The following is a 20,554-nucleotide window of genomic DNA, read 5'->3' as shown; positions in this document are numbered from 1 at the left end:
GCATCTTACTAAGTATCCAAGTCCGTCCAATGGAGTACATGAGCTGTGAAAGCACACCAAGGATATATGGGGGGCTATACCTCCAGAATTTTTACAGACATACACATTAGGTATGCCAAATTGCAACCGGGAACTAAATAAAGCAAAGGAATACTGAACATTGTGTTAATAATTCTTTTTTTTTTTTGTGAAAATCGTCAAATAGTTATTAAAAATATATGAGTGCAAAGCTGTAACATTTGCCTTAATTTACATTTTTGTCTGCTGGTTTTGGTAATGTTGTTGAATTGACCTCAAATCGTTATGACAGAGGAAGCAAAGATGTACCAATAAAAATATACAACAACAGTATGAATGTCGTTAGAACTTGGAAAGATAGCGACAGCTGAAATAAAAAGTGTTACTCCATGTTACAGTTTTGCTCGTCACTGTATGTATGAATGGATGTATGTATGTATATACTAACGTCGTTAACTCTCCCCGGTGTTTAAAATGAAATGTCCTCATTTCAAATCTGCTGTAGTCGGAGGAGCTCGGCTTCATATGCTCTATCGAATATTAGGCGTTTCTTTTCCTCTCGCCGGTTTCGTCGACATTGACTTAATTTTATATATAAGTAAATAGTTATGGTAAAAATAATTATGAAGAAAATAACTGGATGTTCTTCTATAGGTATAACATATGTATTTGTATAATTTTTGAATATTATTGAATTTATAATTTGAGTTCGATTCTAATATTTCGTATGGGGCTAATATAACGGATAAGTTTGCTATGTGATATAGGTAGGCTGTGCTATTAAACATATACACCGTGTCTGATTCTGTAAGCACAAACTTTTTTCCTTTTAAGTCCGTTATTTTGTCCGTAGAACAAGATGAAAAAATAAGTATTATTATAAATCCGGTTGCTTTCATGTTGATAGGTTCCTGATACTAACCTTATGTATAATTTTCCCTTTAACCGTAATAATCGTGTCGCCTCGGTGTCCTTTGACTTGATGTTTATTGTATTTTGGTGAAGTTTTATTCCGTCGATCTGTCCGACTAATTTCTTTCTATAATTATAATTAATAAAGTGCCGATTTTTATTATGATACCTCAAAAGCTTATGCTGTTTCTGTTCAAGTGTTTCGCGGATGTCAGGATATCTTTCACGATTAAAAAACACGTCCTCAGACTTAAAGCATAAACAGACGGCAGCGTTGATCCGGATCAACTCGGGAATTAACTGCAGTTGATCCGGATTAAGTCCGGGTTAATCCGGATCAACGCTGTCGTCTGTTTAAGCTTTTATATCCTTTACTAGAGTGAATGGTTTTGTTGTATTGACGTACAGCATTCAATATTTTTTCTCCTGGTGTTGTTTTATTTTCGGCTGCTAGGCTTTGTGCGATTTCAATAAGCGTGCGGTGCACTCGTTCAATCTGAGCGTTTGGCGTGGAATGGTGTAATGGTGTAACTGAATGTGTTATTTGTAGTCGACTATATACTGATTTCGCTATGTTTCCTATTAATATACTCTCATTATCAGTCATGAGATATTTTGCGTTTGAGTAAACTTGTGTGAGAACTTTCTCAATATACTCGGGGCAATGAAATTTAGTCTCTAGTTTTCGAATAACACAAAATTTCGAATATCTGTCTATTGAACTGAGATATGTAACGGGTGATTTTTTTGAGGTTAGGATTTTCATGCATTAGTATTTGACAGATCACGTGGGATTTCAGACATGGTGTCAAAGAGAAAGATGCTCAGTATGCTTTGACATTTCATCATGAATAGACTTACTAACGAGCAACGCTTGCAAATCATTGAATTTTATTACCAAAATCAGTGTTCGGTTCGAAATGTGTTTCGCAAACCCAATTGCTGCGAACGGCGACGAATCGACATTTCACGGTCTTCAGCAACACTCTCAGAAACAGACGCAATATTCTCTTCTGTACGCACTGTACGCATTCGTGTGGTTGGTTTAATGTCCAATAAAGTAAACTGAGTGCGAAACTTGGTCACAATCGCATTAATTGTTTGCTCACTTGGTCGATTATGTAGACCATAAATCGGACGTAAAGCGAACCGAACACTGATTTTGGTAATAAAATTCAATGATTTGCAAGCGTTGCTCGTTAGTAAGTCTATTCATGATGAAATGTCAAAGCATACTGAGCATCTTTCTCTTTGACACCATGTCTGAAATCCCACGTGATCTGTCAAATACTAATGCATGAAAATCCTAACCTCAAAAAAATCACCCGTTATTATTGTTCATATGAAATATGTCCATTTGTGTGTATTCTCCTACTTTTGTTGGTATTAGAGTTTTTCCTATAGGCTCATATTTATGTAAAAGGCATATTTCGCATGTGTTTGTTTCTGTTCTGCAAATTTTTTTTAGGTTTGGCCAGTTGTAGTTTAAAAGTATCTCTTGAGCGCTGCTCTTCTGTGATTTAGTATAATAATCTCTTTTTGTCTATCGATATTCACATTATCGTTAAAAAGTTTTTGCGCTTGTACAAACGTACAATTTGGAAATGTACGAATAATATCTTTTCCAAAGTGAAAAACTTCTTCATTTTCTACTTTTAAAGCGTTTGTAACGTTTGGTCTGACTACCTCTTTTAATTTGCTGAATAAATTTTGTGAATCGTTGTAATATATCGTATGCCTAAAATGGTCGGGGAATATTGTCTGAGAGACTGTTTCTTTCTCTTCATTATTTTTTATAAAAATTATTTGGTTTTTGAACGAGTTTAATGGCTGTTTTACTTTTTTCATTATTTCTATTGGTGAGCTTTCTGCAGAATGAGCTGAGCAATCCGTTGAGGTGTTTATTTGTTGTCGAGAAAGTGCATCTGCTACATTTTGGTGACCAGGTTTGTAAACTAATTTTGCTCGTATTCCTCTATTAAGTTTTTCCATCTCTTTAATTTGTTATTCGGATTTTTTCCGATACAGAATATATTAATGATTGGTGGTCTGTATAAATTGTTAAATCTGCCACTCCGTATAAATAATTTCGTAATTTTTGGAGTGCCCACACTATAGCTAAGAGTTCCTTTTCATTGGTACTATAACCCTGTTCGGTATCGCTTAGAATTCTGGAAATAAAAGCGATTGGTTTCCTATTTTGTGCAAGTACAGCTCTTATAGCGAAGGTTTTCAAAAATCTGGCTGATACAACTGTACCTGTGCTTGTAATTCTAATTTAAATTTTGCAAAGGCCTGTATTGCAGCTTCATCTCATTTTATTTCTGTTTTCGCGCTTTTATTTTTTTCACCATACCTTGTTCTCCTCTGAGATGTATAGTCAAGGGTTTTGTTATTTTTGCAAAATCTTTAATAAATTTTCTATAGTAACTAGCGAGTCCTAAAAACAGTCTCAGTTATTTTAAAGTTTGTGGTTCAGGAAACTCCTTAATTGTTTCTATTTTATTTGGGTCTACAGTTACCCTATTGTGTTTAAAGATATGTCCTAAGTATTCAACGGAATCTTTAAAAAAAAATGCGACTTCATTCGAGTTCTTCATATTAGCATTATGGAGAGCATTGATTATAGTTCGATTGTGTTCAATATGTTCTTCAGGTGAAGAAGAATATATTAATACGTCATTACTATAAACAAATGCGAATTTTTCAATATAATCACGCAAAATATCGTCAACGCATCGTTGAAATATTGCCTATGCATTTTTTAAACCAAAAGGCATCCTTACAAATTCATATTTTGCTCCATTTACCGAAAATGCTGTATTTTCTCTATATCTCTCTTTAATGAGAATTTGGTGGAATCCTGATTCTAAGTCTATCGTCGAAAATATTTTTGCTTTCCCTAGACTTTGTATGGTCATGTTTACATCGGGTATCGGGTATCTATCTGTAATTGTGCGAGAATTTATTTTCTGGAAATCAACAACCATCCATCTCTTGGGTCTGCCTTGGTCTTCGGTGCCCTTTTTGGGAACGGTCCATATAGGAGAATTATATGGGCTTTTGTTCGGCTGAATGATTCCTTCTTTTAGCAATTTATTTATTTCGCTTTTAACAAACTCATGGTCTGCCATCGGATAAGGGTATTGCTTAGTCCATATGGGGTCGTCCGATAGAGTTCTAATTGAAGCTTTAATTGTTGTTGTAAACGGCTAATATAATCGTTTCTTTGCATAATTTGACAAATTTCCTTTTTGTAATTTTCATCGTTTAGGGTATAATTTATTTTTTGTTCTTTTATCCTCTTTTATATTTTAGGCTATAATCAAATAAGTCAAATAAAATCATATCGTAGTCATTTAGTTCCTTAAATTTCATAAAAGGATAAATGGTGTAATAACTTTTTTTGATGTTATTACTGAGTATCCATGCAATATTTTTGTAGCGTTGGCTCAATTTGCACAGATTTTGCTTTATCACAACTGAAACTAATATAATTATTTGTAGCTCCTGTATCTACTAAAACTGTCACTGGTTTGCCAGTCATATCGCATTTTGTTACAATACATGGCAAACCTTTTACACGAATAAAAAAGTACTTCCCGTTTCATATTTTTCTTCAAAATTTTCTAGGTCTTCTACCTTGTCTTCTTCTTCGACTGTCTGATTTATCCTCTGTATTTTTTGAGGATTTATATTTTGATTTGACGGCACTCTTTCTCTTTTAAACGGATTATTAAAATTATTATTATTAAACCTATTATGCATACCATTCTGAGTTGAGCGGACAAATTGACGCGACGATTCTGTGTACTTGTTGCTATTGAAAGCGCTGGTTGTTGCGATGTAATTGAATTCCAGGATTGAAGCGGTGCTGTCTGTCTTCATAGCGTTGTTGTGGACGACTGTCAGGATAGCGTTGGCGTGGAGGTGCTGCTGGTTGTAACTCGAACTGCTGGTTCGCATTGTCGTGGTGGATGGTACAAGCGATTGCATAGGCGACTTCCAAGTGGTTGGGATTGTTACTATAAAGCGTACCACCAGTATATTTGCTGTTTACTCCCATAATGAAGGTACGAACGTCTTCTTGGTTTCCATAATCCTTCATTACAATGTTATTCTGGTCCCCGGACATTTCTATTTTGGACAGGGCTAAATTAAGTGCTTTACTCACTTCATTATATAATTGAGAAAGCGTTTGTCGTCCCTGTTTTAGTTTTTTCATTTCGTCCAGTAACACGTAAAGTGGTCCTTGGTCGGCATCGGTATAATCCAAACGGTTTATTATGGCGTAGAAATTGAGTTTGGTATTATGGTTTAGTGCGTAAAATACCTACTGCGCTGTAATAGCGAGGGTGACAAGCAAAATTCTTAATTGAGTCCATGAATGTCCACGCTTGTGATCGCCAGGATCTATATTGGGCTCTGTCTCCATCAAATCGTGGTAAAGATTTGAATAGCTCCAAATCTATGTCATTGGGATTATTGAAGATGAGGCAAATCTCTTCATGTTGTACTATTGGGGTAATTTGCTGGGAATTTTGACGTTGTTCCATTGATGCAATTTGTTGTGTTGTTGAGTAAAAGATGTTTGTTGCGCCTGCATAGTAATAACTAGATTTGCTAGTTGTGCTTTTAGTGCGGCTATTTCTTGTTCCATATTGAAGTTTTCCTTTATTTCGCGATTTTCGTCGAAAATTATGTTTTTTGTACCCCTGATTCTCCGTACTTGTTCCAGTTTGTTGCACGTTGTTTTATATTCCGATTTTTCAGGAATCTATCTGTCACAGGGTTCGATTGCTGTCCGCTATTTCAGAATCTGCTTGCAAATAATTGTGACAATGGAAATCTTACTTCCCGTGGGATTTTTTAAATTTATTCTATTCTGTTTTTCATTGACGTCAGAAATAGAAATTGCTTTTTTTGGACCGGTTGAGACCCCAGTTAAAGCTCCGCGTAGAGAAAATATAAAAAAAAAAAATATTTTTTTTTCTGAGCAAGAGCTCCTCCTATATCGAATTCCGGATGTTTTAGAATTGAGTTTACATTTTGATGCTTACATCTATTTATACTATTTTTACTAGTTGATGATAAATATTGTTTGTTTGTAGATTAAGATTGTTTTTGAAAAGTGTTTACAGGTTTTGTATAATGTTATCATGTTGCTATTGTTACTTATGTGAGGGAACAAATGGTATATTTGTATTAATGTATGTGTGTAGTGTATGTATGTATATACTAACGTCGTTAACTACAAATAATATATTTGCATTTGGTATGCTGTTGTTTATCGATATTTGGATTTGGAAACAATAATTAATGCATGTATGTATATACTAGCGTCGTTAACTACAAAGAATATCACCCCTATGCTGTAATCCGAAAGTTCGTAGTTACGAATTCGTAGCTCCGTTCCGAAAATTCGAAAATTGGTATGCTGTAATCCGATCGTAACTATCAACGGCGTTGCCAACTAAAATAGTGAAATTCGAAGTCCTTAATCAGTTGCTTTGACAGAAACAAATCAAAATAAATAAAATCGCAAGTGAACAGTGAACTTAAAAAAAAAATTTTTAATCGTATTTGAAAAAGCTTTTCCTTAATTAAGTAAAATATAATGGATTCAGTGGCCGGTGCACTTTTATCTCAGGAGGAAGAACATGCTGCAGTCAACTGTTGCATTAATATACAAAGGAGATTGCTACGAGACAGTTCTGATCCCTTTAGCTTAAATGATAAAATGTAAGTTTTATAACTGATTTCACTGATACACACATAAATTAATCGTTTAAATGTTTAAAGATTTGTAAAAAATTTCCGCCTCAACAAAGACGCATTTAAAAGCGTTTTAACTATTATGGAGGAAGAGCTTGGGCGAAGTTTAAAATCATCATCGGTGACACCTATAAGTAGATTGATGGCAGTTTTGAGGTTTTTCGCTGAAGGAAGCTACCAACACGGTGTTGGGAAAGATTTTGATGTGGGGTTGGCGCAATCCACGTTCTCAAAAACATTGACAAAAACTTTAAACATTTTGGAACGCCGATTGTGCCCAGTATGGATTAAATTGTCAATGACGGAGGAGGAGAATAAACGAGTCAAAATGTGGTTTTACAGGAGAACGCAATTCCCTGGCGTTATTATGTGTGTGCACGGCACGCACATTAAAATACTTCCTCCTGCACACGAACCGTATTTGTACTACAATCGTAAGGGATACTATAGCCTAAATGCAATGGTGGTAAGTAAAACCACAAGAGCAAAGTGATTTTGTACGTGCAATTTATCGTAAATTTATTAAACAGATTTGCGATAACAAGATGCAAATAAGATGTGTTGATGCTCGGTTTCCAGGCAGTAGCTACGACTCACATGTGTGGAATGTAAGCGCTGCAAAAACCTATTTTGAAGAGAGATATCGGCAAGGAGACAAAACAACTTGGATATTAGGTATGTTATAAGTGGAATGAGAGCAAAATGTGTTAAATATAACTAAAAATATTTTGTTTAACAGGCGATGCTGGATATCCATTACAGCCGTGGTTAATTACACCATTCCGTACTCCTGTGGCAGGAAGTAGAGAAAGCGCCTTCAACAAAACGCACAGTAAAGCGCGCAACATAGTCGAGCGAGTCATCGGCGTTTTGAAAAATAGATTTCGATGCCTGCTAAGTGCTCGCCAACTACATTATTCACCCCAAAAAGTGGTATGCGCATTGCATAACATGTGCATCCACTACAACGTAGAAGATAATACACCTGATATTATGGATGATGAATATGAAGATGTAAATGAAGAGGAAGCGCCATCAGAATTTTCCAGAGAAGCGTCAGACATAAGAATGCGAATTTTGAGATCATTACCTAACTAATGAAAACAATCCCATAACTTTGTACTTCATATTTATTTGATATAAAAAAATTTAAAATAAATTCAGTTCTTTTCTTAAAACTAAATATACAAAAAAATCAGTCGTTTTCTTAAATCTAATAGTTTGTACATATATACAGTTATCACAAGCGTTAGTTCATCTCTTTAGTTCAGTTCTTTTCTTAAATCTAATGGGGGTATACATATATCACAAGCGTTAGTTCATTTCTTTAGTTCAGTTCTTTTCTTAAATCTAATAGTTTATACATATATACAGATATCACAAACGTTAGTTCACTTCTTTAGTTCAGTTATATTCTTAAATCTAATAGTCTTAAATCCAATAATCTTTAAATAAAAAAATTAAAAAATCAGTAGTTCAGTGCAAAATTAAATTAAATTCAAAAATAAAAAAAATCTTAAAAATTAATTTATCCATTAGTTCATTTATGCTGGCTTCTTTCTTGTATCCGCAGTAATTTTTCCTGCAAATCAAGCTCCCTTCTTTTAAGGGCCTCCATTTCAATATTGTGCCGCTTTAATTTACGCAATTTTTCCTTCTTCATGTCATACATGTTCTCTTGCACTTGGTACGTGAGTCGCACGTTATCTGCTCTAAAAAGGCCAAACTTTTTTGGTAGTAGCTTCGTTGCAAATTTATTTGCTCCTGTACCAAAGTGGCCCTGTCGTTTTTTTAACGGAGGGGAATGCCTCTGCACATTGGCATTGTCTGGCTCAGTTGGCATAGGAACGACTGCCGCAGGTTCCACCACCGGTTGGGTAACCGTCTGAGTTGTTACCACACCAAAAGAGACAGCTCCATTGATCCCCGATGTGGAAGTGTGCAAACCCGTCAACTCGATCACTTTTTCCTCCAACTCATTGAAATTGTGCATTCTGTTGGGTCCACCACCAGTTGCCCTCGTCTCTGCTTTATTGGCGGAACGCTTTCTTTTAATGTAGCACTTATAATCGAGCCATACCTTGAAATAGTATTAATATAAGGAAAACAATGATAAATAAATTTTGTGCTCTTAAAATTGTATCCGCACCTTTCTCCAGCTGGATACATCTTTTTTCGATGGGCCTAAGCTGTTTAGCTGCAGAGCGACGCCTTCCCAAAACTCCACTACATCCTCTTTAGCTCCTTTTGCAAAGCGAGTAATGTCCGGCCTTTCGGTCATGCATTCTACCATTTTTTCGTATTGCGACCGATTTGTTGTGATCTTCGACCTGATAATTTTGTAAATATTTAACAATAATCCATTTTTTCTATTCACACTTTAAATTACATATTTTTCCTTTACACACTTTATTTTATTGATATTTTAAAAGAATTCGCTTCGCTCCGACACCAGTTGCTCTTCGTAGAAAATTTCTGACAAATACATACAAATTACAGCTACGTCGGATTCAGGCATACCAACATTACGAATTTCGAAGATGGTCTCCGAATTTCGAAATTACGATACGGCAACGCGGATTACAGCATACCAATTTTACGATTCGTAGCAAAATCGAATCTACGACAGATTACAGCATAGGGGTGTATATTTGCATTTGGTATGCTGCTGTTCATCGATATTTGTGTTTGGAAACTATAACTAATGTATGTATGTATGTATGTATGTATTGTATGTATGTATGTATATACTAACGTAGTTAACTCGGTCGATGTCTTCTTCGATAAGACGATACTGCACGGGTGGCACGGGTGCATATTGTATCCGGCGCAATTCAACAGAGTTGAATTGCTGTGCAACTTCGTCTCTGGGCCGCAGCTATTAACATTCCATGCCGGCCCATGAAGACGGTTATCTCCTCGATCTAGCTCTGAAGTCCGTTACAGTTGAATTGTAGCACATTTGTGTGCCTTGGGAGACTAATTGTGATGCGGGGTGTTAGTGAGTTGTGTTGTTTGCCAGCCCCCTGCTGTATGTTCTGCAGACGGCGCTGCTGCCAAGGCATGAGTTGCACTTGACTGATGTCACGTTACGGTATATTCTGGACAAACCGAGCAGATTGTCGGAGGGACTAGGAGTTGCCGGCGCCGTTGTGTGGGTGCTGTAGTGTTCGTATGTGTGTCTATTGCTGTGTCATGTTGGGGTGTGGGTGTGTTAGTGTTGTGCTGCTCGTGCGGGGGGCGGTTTGCAGTGGTCCGATTCGCACAGCTTGGGGCCACGAGCGACGTGGTCCATTGCCGGTGCGTACGTAGGCCCTAGTAGGTGCGGAGATGACTCCACCCCTCACAGGGGTGCACCTCACCGAGGTGGAGTTTGCATGCAATCGTCTCTGGCATACGCAACAGGTGTAAATTTCTGGCCCTGGGTTTGACTCTTTGCCAGCCCTGAGCAGAAGGATACGGAGTAGATATAGCCCCATTGTTGAATAACATTTTATGGATTTCGCCGACCTAAAAAAGAAACAGCCCTTGACCGGGTAAAACCCGAGTCATGCCGGTACGTGGAGCGTGGAATGATAAAACGGCGGGTTCCACAGGGTAGTGTCTTTTCACCATTACTGTTTAACTACAATATTTCCAAGCTCCCTCAACCACCAGAGGGAGTCTCGATTGTCTCTTACGCTGATGATTGTTCGATAATAGAGTCTGGGAATGGAACTGATGATGAATTGTGTTCGAAAGTAAACGGGTATCTCTCCGAGCTTTCTCGCTTCTTCACTGCAATCAGCCCTACCCTCTCTCCTACAAAATCCTCTGCCACCCTGTTTACCACCTGGACGAAGGAGGTCAGCCTACCGCTGGGTATGATGATACACCAAATCCGACGGAGAATAACTCGAAAATAATTGGAGTAACTTTATACAACCTCTCTCCTCGCATACGCCGCAATAAGGTCCGCAAGTCAGTAGCCGGCAGTATTTGGGGCAAAAACAAAGAAATGTTGCTGGCAACATACAAGGCATTTGGCCGGTCGGTTCTAAATAACGCAGCACCAGTGTGGTCGCCGGGACCAGTAGGACGCAGTGGATGAAGCTGCAGACAACACCAAACACAGCACTTCGGACAGCGACCGGATGTCTTCTGATGTTTCCAGAACATCACCTACATGACGAGGCGCAAATGCTCCCTATAAGGGAGCACAACACAATGCTCTGCAAGCAATTATTAGTAGAGTCACAGACGTGGACACCCGAACAGACACTAGCTTGCAGAGGAGCCCTCGCCAAAGCATGTCAGAAGGCATCTATACGAACTGACGGACGAAGTTGCTTTATGTTCCTCTGGACCCTTCAGCATATCGACAGACCCTGAGCGGCATTCACAGGGAGTCAGTCTCAAGTTACGTAGACTCCAGACCTGTGAATGCCGTTATGGGCACACAACCACCTGACCTGGACGAGACGGAGCTTCGTCTGCATCGGGAGACTCGGACCACAATAGCCCAACTTCCCTCTGGCTACAGCAGCAGGTCGAACTCATACCTGAGCAAATTAGATGCAGATGTGCCCCACTTTATATACTGCCCTACGATGTTCTTCCTAGCGGGGGACTAGCATGTAGATAAGCTGGAAAAAATGCAAAATCGAGCGATGAAATTCATCCTCAAAAAACCGTATGACACACCAACAAGAAGTATACTTGAAACCTTGAATTGGTTAAGCGTGAAGCAACAAGTTTTTTACCACGCTATGAAATTTGTATACAATATTAAGAAGGACAACCTGCCGGATTATCTTAGCGATAATCTCCGATATATAAATGAGACCCATACATATTTGTTAAGAAAGAAAACAGCTTCAGACTCTCGAAGTGTAGAACAGAAGTGGACAAAAAAAAAAATATTTATTATAAAGGCTTAAAGTGCTTTAATGAATTACCATAGGCTATAAAAAACTTTGATACTATCACTCTTTTCAAACGGCTGCTATATGACTATTATAGAACTCAGCCTATAAGATAGTGATGTACGAACAATAGCATGGATTGAAAACTAGGCTTTTCCAAACACCAAGATATAGACTAGGCGACTGGACGGATCGGAAACTCGGCCTTTTCGACCAGCCAGGAGATATCAAGATACGGAGAAACCCAAAAAGTATAGCGCGGATTGCAAACTCGGCCTTACCAACCGTCTACAAAACCTCCAGCCAATGGCATGCTGTTACACTGATATAAAATAATTGCAGTGATAAATAATGTTATTTAAAAATTTCCGCAGAGTAATCATATTTAATATTTAAATTTTAAATCTTAATCTAATTCTAAGAGTGTTAAATCTTTGTTATAATATAAGTCTAACATACTGTAAAAAATAAATAAATAAATAAAAAATTAGTGTCCGTCATGCGGAGAGACACCCCACGACTCGGAACATCTCTCCGCATGCCCACAAAACCCCACACAGCTAACGCCTCTGTCCCTGTGGTCAGACACTATTCACAGCACGGTTCTTGGCTGTTCCCTTAGTTGAGCTTGACGGCCAATCTGGGCGGGGTGGTTGTAGCCGCTACAACAACAACGATGATTATAATTTGGCAGAAATTAAAACAAAAATTTATAATGACGCACATAAATAAGCTCATTTGATTTGATTTTCTACTTTTTCGGTATATAAATAAGTATCCAAGAAACTTACTCTTACACTATGAAATATATATGTACAATGTATTGCCCATTTATATCTTTAAAGTTAAAGAAACTAGACTTAAGCATATTGTCGCTTACAACGTGATTCGCGGCGACCATTCAAATACTTAGAAACATTGGTATGGGATACATAAATGGCGAGTGGTCAGTGATTTAAAGGTTTTATCAATTTGAATGAGAATGCAAGGAGGATATACTAGTGCCCTTGTTGTTGTTGTAGCAGCAGTACTCAACCCCCCGGGGTTTCATCCAGGGTCGTCTTCGTCCTTTGACTCGACAAGCCTGAGGCCGAGAAAGCGGGCGGCGTCTATAGGCGCGGTCAATAGTGCTTCTGGTCTCAGGGTCGTGGGGTTAGAGGCGCATGCGAATAGGTGTTGGGTGTTGTGTGGACCTTGCCCGCATGCAGGGCATGTGTCTGCCACTTCTGGGTTCAGCCGGGAGAGATAGCTGTTTAGTCTGTGGCACCACCCAGAACCGAGTTGTGCTAGGGTGCACCTGGTCTCTCTAGGCAGTGAGAGCTGCTGTGATGTACTCGACTCCCACTGGTCCTAGCTTTTTCAGCATCTGCATCGAGATTCCGTCGGGGCCTAACTCCTTGGATACTTTGGCGTTCTTTACAGCTGCCTGCGTCTCTTCTGGTGTAAAGCACGTTAGTGTGTCTCGGGGGCGGAGGTTGTGTGCTTTACGTAGCACACTGCGGCGAGCTTTGTCTCTCTCCGGGTGTGCAATAAACTGCCGGCAGAAAAAGCGCGCGCACGTCCGTGGGTCCGACGTGGTGGTATCGCCGAATGTAAGGGAAACGTTGTCCTTGCGTTTCGTCGGATGGGAGAGAGATTTTACTGTCGTCCACAGTTTGCTAGCTCCGCTGGAGAGATTGCAGGTCTTGAGGTGCTCATTCCACGTTTTCCGCTTGTGTTCGATAACCAGTTTGTTAATGTCCTTGTTGAGATCCCTGATACGGGGATCACCAGGATTAGACTGGCGGATTCGATCACGCTCGTCTGCGAGTCCCGCCGCTTCAGCTGGAAAGCCCGAACGGATTTTGGCGATCCTACCGGCTGGTATGAAGCGGGCGCTGCTGCGTTGATGATCCGGCTGATGTTGCGCTCAGCTTCGCGCGCGCATGTTGGTGGTGGAAGAGCATTGAATTTGCGGTCCGTGTGTTCCGTAAAACCGTCTCAGTGGGCCTTCTTGGTGTTCATATACGTACGGTCTTCGGATGTGACAAAATCTCTTGGGTGGTCTATCGCGACTACTATGGACAGGTGGTCTGATGCGAGCGTGAGCACTGGTTGACAACCAGTGCAATTTATCAGACCCCCGCTTGCTATAGTGATATCTGGCGAGCTGTAGTAGTCACCCGCGACACTGGTGGGGGCATCGTCGTTTACAGCGCAAAACGTTGAGTCGTTTTTCGCCTTTAAGTAGCGCACTTATGTTCGGGCGGTATCCTGCTGGGCAGCTGGTGGCAGGTGGTATATACACGTTGACGACTTCCAACTCAGTATCTCCCGACTTGATTGCCACACCTTGGTGCTCAATGAGTGTGTCGTTGGCGGCGATTCGGGGGGTAATGAGCCGGTATTGGACCGCGTTGTGCAATAAAAAGGCGATGCCGCCTCCGGCGCCGCGAGGGCGGTCTCTTCGGATGACGTTGAACTCATCCTGACTCTGAATGCTAGAGCCGGAGTGGAGTTTGGTTTCCTGGACCGCCGCGACTGAGATTTTGTTGCGCCTCATGAAGCTGACTATCTCAGCGATCTTGCTTTGTAGTCCGTTGCAATTGAACTGCAATAATTTGAGGGAGTTGGGCCTGGTGATGGTTATTCGCGGGGTGAGGGTGTGCTGACGCGCTGCCTGAACTGCTTGCTGTGCCGGTTGTGTTTGTTGCGGGTGTGGTGGTCCGGCCGCTGGTTTTGTCACCGGTATTGGCGCCGGTGTGGGTGTGACCGTGGGCCGCGGTTGTGGGGTTACCGCTGGCGTTGGCATTGGCACAGACGTAGCTGCAGGCGATTGGGGTTGTGTGGTAGCAGAGCAGCATTCTGCAGTGAAAGCAGTACTCCATTCGCGATGGTGTATGAGGCCGGAGCAGCGTTTCAGGTGGCACCAGTTGTTGCATGCGTTGTATCTTACTGATGTGGTGTTACGTCTTATCAGGTTGTTGCAGACGCTGCAGAACCATCTGCTTTGAGTGGATGTCCGTGGTTGTGTGCTGGGAGTTGATCCACTGGCTGTTGGTTGGGCGGGCGCTGTTTGTGTGGAATGCTGGGCTTGCTGTGGATTGTTGCAGCACGATGCAACAAAGTTAGCACTCCACTCCCTATGGTGCCGGAGGACTGAGCATGCTTTCAGATGACACCAGTTATTGCAGCTGTGGCAACGGACTGAGGTGGACGAGTGGTATATTTCGGTTGCAGATACTGCATGTCCATGGTCCGGGGTTTTGCTCTATGCCGGCGCGGACCAGTAGTATGCGGAGCAGACTTGCCGGTAGGTCATGCTCCCAGTGCGAAAAAATGGGGGGGTTTCTGCTGGGGTAATGGTCCTTGGTCGGAGTGGGTGCTCCGAGTCAATCCGGTAACGTAGAACCGACCATCTTGGAATTGTTATCTAGTGCCCTTATTTTTGCGAATGAGATAGTCGTGCGGTGAATAAAAACGAAGGAAAAGAGTATCGATACTGAGAGTGTCATTACTGACAGCGGCGCGAATGTTTGCTATCGGTGTGAATGGAGCAGACATTCGTAAATTCCTTAAAGTATTATAGACTTTGCTTACTATTGAGTTAACATGGTCAATGAAGATAAGGCCGGTGTTGATAATAAGCCCAAGGTTAGTTACTTTTTGCCCAAATTTAATGGGTTTGCCACATATGAGTTATGATAGAATAGCTGCTAGGTTAAGACGTTTCTTACATATAGGTAAAACAAAACACTTGTCATAATTAAGATAAAGACATTTAGCAGAGCCCAAGACCTAGCTGAGTCCTCAAGAGGACGTGACATATAGAGCAGGACATCGTCCGCATAGCCATGCATAGAAATGTGAAATATGTCATTAACGAACAAACTAGATAATAGTGGTCCTAAGATTGACCCTTGTGGGATACCGATTAACAATGGCCTTAGTTCAGATATTTGATATCCAACTTTGACACGTTGAGACTCCTCTTTCAAATAGCTAATTCATCAGTTTCACTGTTTACTCTCCAAACCCAAAGTAGTTTTTTAATTTAAAGCACACTAGTTCATGGCTAACTGAATCAAAGGCTTTAAAGAAGTCCAGCAAGCATAGTAAAGTTAAGTAGTACTTCAACACTAGGGCTGGATGCAGATTTATTTTTGGGTACAGGTGGTGTGACTATGATTTATTATGGGTATTAAGGTTGACAAAATTATCGCTAAAATTACCTTCACAAACCTAATCGGAATGCCATCTTCACCAATAGCGTTGGAACTGATCTTAAAAACAGATTTCACTAGATCAAGCTCACTCACAGCAATGAACTCACACTTTTTCGCCAGCAAAAGAGACCGGACACGAGGCTACAGAATTGGTGGTAAGGGGACCGGATGAAGACAGGGAAGCAAAGGCAACGCTGAGCGTTTCAGGACTCAGCAAGCATTCTGATTTCTCACTGGCATGGACGCGGAGTGTTCGCAGATTTCGGCACAATACATTATTGGGCAGTGAGGGATCCAGCTTTTTCATAAAAAAAAAATTTCTTTTCACATCTTATAACCGAGGTAGCTTCATTTGTTATTATTTTGGAAGCACTCCAGTTCTCATCTTTCCATATGTTATAACTAGGGAAGACAAAAGTATGCAAATGCATATCGCATAAGCAAATCGTCGTTTAACGTACAAAACCGCGTATCGTCATTCTGCAAAACCGCGTAACTGACATCGGCTGCCGAAAATTGGCTTAATCCGTATCCATTCGTCCTGAAATATGCCAGACAGAAATGCGATTGCTTTATAAAAAAGAGAACCATTTTGAAATATGAATGTTTTTACTCTCTAGAAAATAATTTATGCAACCTCACATACGCGGTTTTGCATTATCTTGATATGCGGTTTTGCATTTTGTTGATACGCGGTTTTGTACTTTAAACGACGAAATGCATATTCACACAAAATGCATATTTTGGCGAAAAGGCATAAAAATGATTATTTTTGTAATAAGCTACTTAATTTTCGCATAATGTCATCTGACAATACCTTTTCGGAGATATCCAGGGTTGCTGACGAGGTTTGTTTAATTCACAAAAAGGAAAAGCTGACAAACAACGTAAAGTCCCGTTATTTTTTAGTAAACAATTGTATCATGCTCGTAAAAATATTTCGACTGTTGTTTTCCAATAGTGAAGTTCCACGCTAAACCGGTTTCGTGGTTGAAAAATTGTATCAAACCAGTTCCCAGGGGCTGGATTCTGTAACTGTGAGTTTTCAAGTATACACTGACAATTATGTGCACTCTTCATTTTGCGATTCAGGAAGTCTGAGAATGCGTTGTAGTTGTAAAAATTGTGTACACTTCCTCACTTCGCGATCCAGCAAGTGTGAAAATGAGTTTTAACTGTCAAAATTGTGTACTTTTCTTCCGAAAAACCCACTGAATTTTATTCGGTGAGTTTTCGGTTGTGAGTTTGGCACTAAGTGTACACTATATTTTCTCACAGTTACAGAATTCAGCTCCAGCTATGTTGCGAACTAAGCAGGGCATTTAATTCTGTATCTACAACAACATTCTGCATCTATTGTAACTGCTTAATATCAGCAGCAAAAATATTTTGTGTGAAGCAACACTTCAATAAAATGTTGCAATATTTTCACCTGGATAATTGTCATCTTTTAAATTCTGCCCAACATAGTCTTGTGACGTAGAGCGTTCGTTTTCAATACATATATGTATGCAAGGTGTATAAAACAAGGTGTGGGTGACAAACCAGGTCGGCTCTCTTTTAAGGTACTATTATGCTAAAAAATATAAACAACGATTCAAAATTCATACAAAATTTGTTTAATTTTAATGATCATATAATTAAGTTTTTTGTGCATATTTTTGTCCTCCCTAGTTATAATATTTATTGTGTTTTAAAATTGCTAGTCGGACCCCACCATTAAACCAACGGCAGGACGAAGACCTGCCACAGGTTCGAGTAGGGACATGAGTGCATTTAATACACTTTCGCTCAGGAAACGATGTTTCTCATTGACCGTGCTGAGACACCATCAATCCAATTGATCTGCAAGAGGTCACTGAAAAGGTTGTTGACATCTAAGAAACGGTAGTAAAAGAAGTTAATACATAGGTATTGTCATCAAAGTGATCAAGCTTAACGTCAAAAGAACAAAATATCAAGTCATGATCAGATATAAAACATATCTGGTCAAATTTAAAAATAATAGGAAGGTCAGTACAGCAAAGTAATCTAATAAGCTGGGTCAGAAATTGCTTCCATATCTTGTGGGCACCGACACATTAACCAGAGACAACCCAACACAGTAGACGTCATCAATTAAACGAGCACTGGTAGAATCAGGACATAACAGGTTCACATTAAAATCACCACAAAGGATGAGGTCGTAATCTATAGAAACATAGACAGAAAATTAAAAATCACATAGGCTGAAATACTTATAAGGGTTATACACACAAGGCAATAGGTTTTCGACGAGGGGTTAGACATTTCAACAGACAGGTATTCTAAAAACAAGAGGAAGCTAAATGTTATACATATTATTAAACTTATAAATTTGATGTTTGAACTTAATAATAAAACAACTTTTAGGTTCATAAAAACTCTAAAATATTAAATAAGCGTATCAAAAAAAGGGTTAAATTTTCTGCTGGACTTTCAATAGGCAAAAATTTACAAATTATATTCGTATTAATATAACAAAACTTTAATTAGAAATTAATTTTGGATATGAGACACAAGTCTCAACTTCGTTTCAGAGAGCAGTTAATGCAAAAAAAAAATTACACTCTCATAGCCCAAACTAAACAAAATGCCTTCTCTCAACAACAGAAGATAAAGGACCAACCGTATATAAAATTTTACCGCAATCACACCACTCAGTAAAAACAAAGTGAGTAAAATGAAAGTAGTAGTCGCCGAATCGAAGAACATTAGTAGCATTATAAATTGTATGAAATGGTATAATTATAACTTACCGTCGGTACACACGGCATGTTTGGCGATATAAATCCCAGTCCTCGAGAGCCTACACCGTTAAAACAAGATTTTATGTTCTGCATAAATTTTCGTCGAATAGATTTCAAAGAATATATACACAACGCTGAGTTATCAGTAGAAACATTTCCATCTCCAACACTGAAAACTCCATATAAAACGTCATCTTGAACAGTTATACCCAAACTTCCGGCTAGATCTGCGCTTGGCTTGCCCAAGTACCCAGCCTGAACTAAATTGTACTTAGTTCCGCCAGTTATGCAGTCAATTGGGATTTCCGTGTAAGAATAGTAATTCGAGTCCTCCTGACAAATTCGAACAAGTTTAGTTATGTACTCTTTTGGAGAGGAGTGATAATTATGTTTCAATTGAGTCGTTAGAAAATACGAGAATCGCTCCGAGCTGAAGCCATATACGTAATTTATTAAATACCCTTCCCGGGCATACGAGTTAATGAAAGTACGTGTTCCTGTTGTCACAGCCGATGATGCAATTTGGAACATTTTAGTTTTTTCCAGTGAACGTGAGGCAACCGCAGGTATCTCGCTCCGATAGGGAGAGTTATTTGTGTAAGTGACACCAACATACATAACATTGGTGATAGGTGGTTGTGGTGGTCCCGGCGCTATGAATGCCACAGTGGAAGAGTTTGCATCATTCGCCACCACTGCATCTGGTAAATCCTGCTCCACTATACTAACATTTTGTAAATTACGTACCGTACATGTTCCTTGAAATAGGGATCCACATGCTATCAGGCGCGAAGTTGCACGATCTATTAAAAGTACTTTGTTGTAGTTATCTGTAGGTCTGCGCATAGCATGTGCTGGACAGTCTAATACCGTACACTCAACAGAGTCATTTCTTGGGCCGGTTTTTACCTTTTCGTGTAATTCTAGTTCCGGTGAAAGTTGATATAAAAAATTTACACCACCAACAAACACTCTTCCAGTGAATGTGTCGACGACCAAATGATTTAAAGGTGTATCGAAGTGAATAGCACTCGTAATTATGCTGCTATAGTTTTTGGTATCTGCTGAACTCCTCTCATGGACGTCTTTAACTTCTTCACCGCCGAACTGTGAGTGCGATAAAGCAGACGCTGACGGAGCACTTCCGCCGCCGTTTCCAGTAAGCGCCAACTTCAAACTTGCCGATGTAAATCCATCAATTACACCGTCACTATTCTCCAAAATATCCTCCTCATCATTAAGTAGAGTTTGGGACGAGTGACCATGTGCAGCATCAAGTAGTGTGCGAGTAAATAAAATTTCTGTGCTGCTGTGACTGTTATCATTAATTCTACTGGTACTCCTAATTTGGCTGCTCTGAGTATTAAAGCTTCCTATAGACGTAACGTAATTTAGCATGAATGCCAGAAGGAACCAAATTATAAACCGCATGTTTCATAACATAAGATCTGAAAAGGAAAGATTTATTTAAAGAGGAATCTTTCTTTTGAATACTATGGTTTACTTAATATTATTTTGATAGATTATAGTGTTACTTGTGAATTCTGTATAAACATTCTTGTATTCTAATGTTTGAATGTTTTTAAAAGACAACTATTTGTTTACTGTAAAACTCTGGCTATTAGGTAGGAAAGCACGGAACGGAATGGAAACCAGGCCTTTCCATCCGACCAAGCAGCAAATGATCTAGCATACGAAAGACGCTGTGAGTATGGATCGGAAACTCGGTCTTTCCGACTATGCCCAACAGCCCGACCATAACGCGGAGCGGAAACAAGGCCTTTCCGCCCGCTTCACATCACGGAATCCAGCGTCAGGGTTTGCATATTAAGGACGACGGGAACATGGATAGGAAACTCGGCCTTTCCGACCGTGACTATCAACTCGTGAGCAACGCGGAGCGGAAACAAGGTTGTTGTTGTTGTAGCGGCTACAACAACCCCGCCCAGATCGGCTGATATCTCAGCCGTTG

The 20,554-nt window shown here is 39.8% G+C and overlaps 3 protein-coding genes across 6 annotated transcripts in view; 1 reads left to right on the top strand and 2 right to left on the bottom strand.

The window, feature by feature from the left end:
• PlexA (plexin A) overlaps positions 1 to 20,036 on the bottom strand; it is a 158,739-nt gene extending 138,703 nt beyond the window's left edge. For 3 of the 4 annotated variants that reach the window (XM_017610724.1, XM_017610725.1, XM_017610726.1), the window contains exon 1: positions 18,592 to 20,036. In XM_017610724.1, the coding sequence (XP_017466213.1) occupies positions 18,592 to 20,013 (1,422 nt within the window). In that variant the 5' untranslated portion in view covers positions 20,014 to 20,036. The remainder of the gene's footprint in view (positions 1 to 18,591) is intronic. The other variant, XM_017610723.1, reaches the window with a different exon arrangement.
• LOC108359072 (putative nuclease HARBI1) lies at positions 6,978 to 7,826 on the top strand. Its single transcript, XM_017610728.1, has 3 exons — positions 6,978 to 7,171; positions 7,236 to 7,380; positions 7,445 to 7,826. Exons 1-3 carry the CDS (start codon positions 7,004 to 7,006, stop codon positions 7,801 to 7,803), a joined length of 672 nt encoding a protein of 223 aa, XP_017466217.1. The 5' UTR covers positions 6,978 to 7,003; the 3' UTR covers positions 7,804 to 7,826.
• Positions 8,245 to 9,258, bottom strand: LOC108359071 (uncharacterized). The gene is made up of 3 exons (XM_017610727.1): positions 9,095 to 9,258; positions 8,855 to 9,035; positions 8,245 to 8,785 (listed from the first exon to the last, which is right to left on the bottom strand). Coding segments are annotated over exons 1-3 (723 nt in total). The 5' UTR covers positions 9,097 to 9,258; the 3' UTR covers position 8,245.
• Positions 20,037 to 20,554: the final 518 nt, after the last annotated feature.

The sequence above is a fragment of the Rhagoletis zephyria genome, unplaced genomic scaffold, assembly GCF_001687245.7.
Source record: "Rhagoletis zephyria isolate East Lansing unplaced genomic scaffold, Rhagoletis_zephyria_1.1 Rzeph_scaffold_00335, whole genome shotgun sequence".
In the NCBI taxonomy this organism is placed as follows: domain Eukaryota; kingdom Metazoa; phylum Arthropoda; class Insecta; order Diptera; family Tephritidae; genus Rhagoletis; species Rhagoletis zephyria.
The sequence above is the reverse complement of the archived record's forward strand: the minus strand, read 5'-3'. Positions and strand labels throughout refer to the sequence as shown.

Coding starts and splice junctions, on each gene's coding strand:
- LOC108359071 (XM_017610727.1), bottom strand. Junction 8,786..8,854: donor ATGTATCCAGCTGGAGAAAG/GTGCGGATACAA, acceptor TACTATTTCAAG/GTATGGCTCGATTATAAGTG.
- LOC108359072 (XM_017610728.1), top strand. CDS start 7,004: ATGACGGAGGAGGAGAATAAACGAGTCAAAATGTGGTTTTACAGGAGA. Junction 7,172..7,235: donor ATAGCCTAAATGCAATGGTG/GTAAGTAAAACC, acceptor TTTATTAAACAG/ATTTGCGATAACAAGATGCA. Junction 7,381..7,444: donor CAAAACAACTTGGATATTAG/GTATGTTATAAG, acceptor TTTGTTTAACAG/GCGATGCTGGATATCCATTA.